Source organism: Myotis davidii, unplaced genomic scaffold (assembly GCF_000327345.1).
Source record: "Myotis davidii unplaced genomic scaffold, ASM32734v1 scaffold13, whole genome shotgun sequence".
Classification (NCBI taxonomy): Eukaryota; Metazoa; Chordata; class Mammalia; order Chiroptera; family Vespertilionidae; genus Myotis; species Myotis davidii.
Window position 1 is genome coordinate 3,010,030 of NW_006286243.1, and position 5,422 is coordinate 3,015,451.

A 5,422-nucleotide genomic window follows, 5' to 3' on the forward strand; every position below is an offset into this window, starting at 1 on the left:
CCTGCTCCTCCCCCCCCCATACACTCTCACATTTTAATCCCCCTTAGGGCTCTGGCCAGAGGGTGTGGGAGGGTCCACAGCTGTCTTTGGGGCCCACTCTATCCCAGGATTACTTCTGCCAAGTGTTGAAGGGAGTGACAGATGTTTCTAGATGTGATTATTAGCTCACTGGGAAATATTTCTGAGACTCATCTCTGAGTCATGTGTGACGGGGATTTTCAACAGTGAAGATTTGTGTGCTGTGCAGTCCTCGAAACTGGTGGACCAACCAGGGCAGAGGGGTGGCCGGAGGGAGCAGGGGAAGCAGAGAATGAGCCTCCTTAGGCAGGAATGGCTTGATGCCTTAGTCACCTCCGGTGGAACCGTGTTACTCATATTTAACTCTTCCGAGTAACCCTCCAGCCCTCAGTGGTGGCCCGGCTGTGACACCTCGGTCTGGGAGAACCCAGGGGGATGGAAGGTGTTCCACAGCCCGCCCAGCCACCAACCAAGCTCTCCTGGCGTGTGAGAGTTTGCGGGCAGCTATGTGCTTCTTGGTTCACAGCTCCATGCCTCCCCTCGGCCCAGTTCCTGCATTCCAGAAATCTGAGGAGGGGGGCCTGATCTGGAGGTCCCCATCTCCACCACTTGCTTGTCTTAGGCCACGGCCGTTGTGCACATGGTCCTACTGAGCCCAACAGAGCCCTTTGAGTAAAGACATGGTCAGCCAATCCCTCTGCACCTCGTAGAATACTTTTTGTAAAGTGCTGGTGATTGTAAATGTAGGCACTATAGTGTAAAGACATTGCACCCCAGTAAAGAGAGAATTTTTAAAGCAGAGATATCGGGCATTGTAATAGTCAGCTTTTGCTGCAAAGGTGCCGTGTAACAAACTGCCCCCAGACTTGCTGGCTTACAACAGCATTTCTTTTTCTCCTGGGTTGGCTTCAGGGATGCTGCTTCAAACTGTGGGACCTGAGACTTGGCTCCAGGCTTTGGGTTGAGCTCAGGTTGGGCCCATGCGCCACCTTTTTGAGCAGCAGCTTCACAGTGGTGATAGGAGCACAGGAGGAAAAGCACAAACATGTGAAGCCCCTGCATACTCGGCTCAGAATCATCACGTTGTAGCTTCTACCACCATTCCATTGGCCACATCAAAGCACTTGGCCAAGCCCAAATTTCAATGGGATAGGGAAACAGTACCCCATCCTGTGTAGGGCACTGTTGCACGATTATGTGAACAGGGAAAGGAGGGAAGGCATTTACCCAGCCTTCTCCATAGCTCCCATGCACACCGTGGCAACGCCATGAGAAGGGATTCCAGGAAGCTCAAGGAGCTCTGAGGAGGCCTGCGTGGGAGGAGCACCGAGTGTAAAATGCATGGAGGCGTTTCCATGGCCCTCCAGTCCCATCTGGAACACAGTGGTTCATGTCCATTGCAGGTGGGGAAGGGCAGGAGGCCGACCACTTTCCCCTGGTCCCCTGCACCCTCACCTCCAAACCTCCTGGCAGCCCTCTGCCCTTTGGAGCAGGTTCCTCTGAGCATCCCCTTCAAGTTTCAAAGATATTTTAAAAGTGACTTTCTGAAGTACTTAGCTAAAAACACACCAAAGAATTTGAGACAACTGCTAGCAATTCTTAGTGCCAATGATGAGAACGCCTGTGGCTCATCGACATTATAAAAGGCCAGTGGCCGTAACGCCGTAATGACCAAACGACCGGTCACCAGGAGGTGCATTGATGGGTCTCGTGAGATTTTGCGCGCTGGGCCTCTAGTCCTCTGATAACTGGAGGGTGGTTCTTGTCAGGAGCTGGAGCCCGTGAGCTGCTGCGTATCACAGCAGCTGTGCTTACAAGACTCGTGAGAGGCAACGGGGGTTTTGATCCAACAAGACAGTGATTCGCAGTCTCGCAGACGGAGTGGCCATTGCGCGGAGGGTTGATTTCCCCTTTAAAGGGCCATACATAGAATGCCGTGTGGGTATTTGAGAACGCTCCTCATCTTTCCTTTAACGGAGAAACCCAGGTTGCTTAGAGAAACAATAAATGTATTCCTTTGGCTAAACATGTGAAAGGCAATGAGGAAATGACTACTTGTTGGATGGCTAGGTGTTTTCACATCCCTGGCCACGTGGAAAGGGAGAAAAACAAGTTGCCAGCCTGAAAGCTGTCCCTTTAAGAGGGTTGCATGAGAGGAGTTATGGAGATGGCCACAGTGTGAAGCAATGATTCCGGCTCCCCCATACATAGAATGCCGTGTGAGTATTTGAGAACGCTCCTCATCTTCTTTCCTTTAACGGAGAAACCCAGGTTGCTTAGAGAAACAATAAATGTGTTCCTTCGGCTAAACATGTGAAAGGCAATGAGGAAATGACTACTTGTTGGGTGGCTAGGTGTTTTCACATCCCTGGCCACGTGGAAAGCGAGAAAAACAAGTTGCCAGCCTGAAAGCTGCCCCTTTAAGAGGGTTGCATGAGAGGAGTTATGGAGATGGCCACAGTGTGAAGCAATGATTCCGGCTCCCAGGCCTCCCAGGGCGGGAACCCTCACTGTTCCCGGGGTCCAGTCACACCTCCTAGGACGTCACTGTCCCTCGTGGCTGTCTCAGTTCTTGCTGGCTTTGTCCCCAGCTCTCAGCTTGCCCATAACGCCTCTCTTCCTGCCCGAAGCTCATTTCCCACCCTCTGTTAGTCCCTGGCCTCCTCGGCCCAGCACCGACTGTCACCCCATCCCACCCACATGGGAACCCAGCGCACGTCCTGTGTCCAGTCACCGCAGCTCATCTGAGGTGAAGCATTTGAGTGCAGCCCAACCACCTCTTCTTTCCTGGTTTGATGAGTGTTGATAAGAGAGGTGGATTATTGTCATGGTTATTGTTGCTGTTATTGTCGGGTTTAGACTCTGTACCTGTTGCCACAAAAGTCCTCACACGCCTGAAGTTGGGGAAGCACCAAGGGAGTGGGGGGAACTGTCCTCGAGAAGGCCCTATTTGAACGGGGTCCCGGTGAATGAGTAGGCGTTCACCAGCCTCCCAAGCCAGGGAACAGCATTTTAGGCAGAAGGAACAGTACTTACAAAGTCCACACCCGAGTCGAAGGGAAAAGATAACATTTTCTAGGTTTTCCTCTCATGGTGGAGAAGAAAAATGCTATTCCCGCCTCCACACGAGTGATGGTGGGGTGCTGGGAGGACAGAGTGAGCCCACGAAGACCCTTCCTCGCGCAGCTCAGCCTATAGTCTCCCCAACTGATGATATCCCCCAACCTCACGATCCCAGGCCCCCACACAGATGCACGTATCAAGGGGTCCGGCATCCATAGCAATGAGCGGACTAGAGACCAACCAGCAAAGGAGTTGATAGGATGGGTGGACAAGACACTAGTGTTAAGTGGAGAATCATTTGCATGGAGTCTAAGGCTGCAGGTGGGCAGTTCGTGTATCATTTTTCACTTTATTTCCAATGCATCCCTGTCACCTGTGGGGAGGTGTTGTGAATACGAGGACCCCAGGGCTGCCCTGTATTTCTGAATCGTAGCTGTTTCCAAAATGCAGCCTGAGGCACCCGATTCAGGGTGGCCTGGTGGGCTGGACATGACGCGAGGGTGTTGGGTTCCCGGGGAGGGGAGAGGGGGCACTGAGGGTTCACCGGCACCCCCCGCCCCCCAGACTTGCCCTGTGCTTGGCTCTGACCCGCCCCTCCCTCCCTCCTCAGGTATGGAGAGTGCAATCACGCTGTGGCAGTTCCTGTTGCAGTTGCTGCTGGACCAGAAACATGAGCATCTGATCTGCTGGACCTCCAACGATGGTGAGTTCAAGCTCCTCAAAGCAGAAGAAGTGGCCAAGCTGTGGGGACTCCGCAAAAACAAGACGAACATGAACTACGACAAGCTGAGCAGAGCCCTGCGCTACTATTATGACAAGGTAGGCCTTTGCCGGACTGGAGGCTGTGGTGGGGAGCTGGAGCGGGGTGGGGAGCTGGAGCGGAGTCGGGGGCCTCCTTAGTCCATGGTTGAAAGCACATAACCGTGTACTGTGAAAAGCAAGTTAGAAAGTCAAATAGAGGCGATGTATGCAGTTTTGCTTGTTTTGGGTGTTGTTGGTTTTTTTTTTGAGAAAAACAGCTATGGAGATATTTTTTTTTCCGGAAGCCTTTTGGGTATGACTGCAGGTCCAATTCTATGCCTTCTGCATTTTCACCTCTCATAGCTGCAGGCCTCTGTGAGCAACACAAATTAGAGGTGGGTAGGTTGTGGGGCTTCCCTCACGGCTGCTGGGGTGACAGGATGAATGTTAAAATCTAGAAAGCCTGTTGATCTCATCTGGTTTGTAGTTCCCGCACCTGGGCCTTTCCTGGGGGATGGTAGCTTAGGCCTTTCCTGGGGGGATGGTAGCTTGGGCCTTTCGTTCAGTGCCTCTGGGTCATCATTGATAAACCAGGATCCTACCAGTCCTGGCTCAGGATCCCTGTGAAGACGCAGCAAGTGTCATGTGGTCAGTGTTACTTAAAACCAAGCATGTCAAACTTGCGGACAGTGGGCCGAAAACCTCATTTATTTAAAGGAGTCCTGAGGCCCACTGCCTGCGAGTTTGACATGCTTGCTTAAAACAGTGCTTGGTACATGGAGTTCGACACTTCCCTAATCCGAAGACAAACCATGTTCCTTTTTAAGTCACAGCATCATTGCCAGAGCCAGGACAGTTGTGCATTTTAATCATTTCTGGAAAAAGCAGTTAATGTGCCTACTAGGGCAAAAATCAACAACATTGCTCTTTAGGGGCAATCGCTTCAGGCCTGGAATTGTTGACCATTTCTGTGTGGCTCTGTTGTTGCTGACCATGTAGCCTCATTGACAGAAAGACTTGGTCGTAATGAGGGTGAGCTTCTGTTTTGGTTTTACTGCTCATATCGAAAGGTGGATTAAAAACTGATTTAAGTATTAGTTCCCGATCTATATTTAATGATTCCTCCTGCCAGCCTCTTTGGAATTCAGGACAGAAGGATTACACGTTTCAGGAAGTGGAGGCATCGTTACTTATAAAGGTTCCTTCACGCGATCGTAATGGCACATGATTATGGCATCGAAATGTTCGAGGTGCTTTCCTTGAGTGTGGCAGCTGATTAGTCCCAGCTCAGTGCAGGGTCCTGCTAAGATGGGAAAGCACGTCTAGCAAATGGCGCTCGCTGCCTGCAAGCCTGGCAGACGGTCTATTGTTTGGCGTTTTTACCCAGGTCCTAAGTTGCACGGTGGGAATTGGGACCCTCTGAAGGAAAACAGTCGTCTGGCCCGCCGGCTGGCAGGGTGCCCGAAAGCCTGAGGCTTTAAAAAGAAATCATTGTTTTAAGATAAGGTGTCAAAGGAAAGGAGTCCTGCCCCCGCGTCTGGGCCTCCGTTTCACCTCTGGACGCTGGGGCTAAGGACCCCGGGTCGTCATCAGGAAGGGA

At 51.8% G+C, this 5,422-nt stretch overlaps 1 protein-coding gene across 2 annotated transcripts in view; it reads left to right on the top strand.

The window, feature by feature from the left end:
* Window positions 1-5,422, top strand: part of ELK3 (ELK3, ETS-domain protein (SRF accessory protein 2)) — a 63,880-nt gene that overhangs the window by 21,310 nt on the left and 37,148 nt on the right. For both annotated transcript variants that reach the window (XM_006757625.2, XM_015559989.1), the window contains exon 2: window positions 3,692-3,900. In XM_006757625.2, coding sequence (XP_006757688.1) covers window positions 3,694-3,900 — 207 coding nt within the window. In that variant the 5' untranslated portion in view covers window positions 3,692-3,693. The remainder of the gene's footprint in view (window positions 1-3,691; window positions 3,901-5,422) is intronic.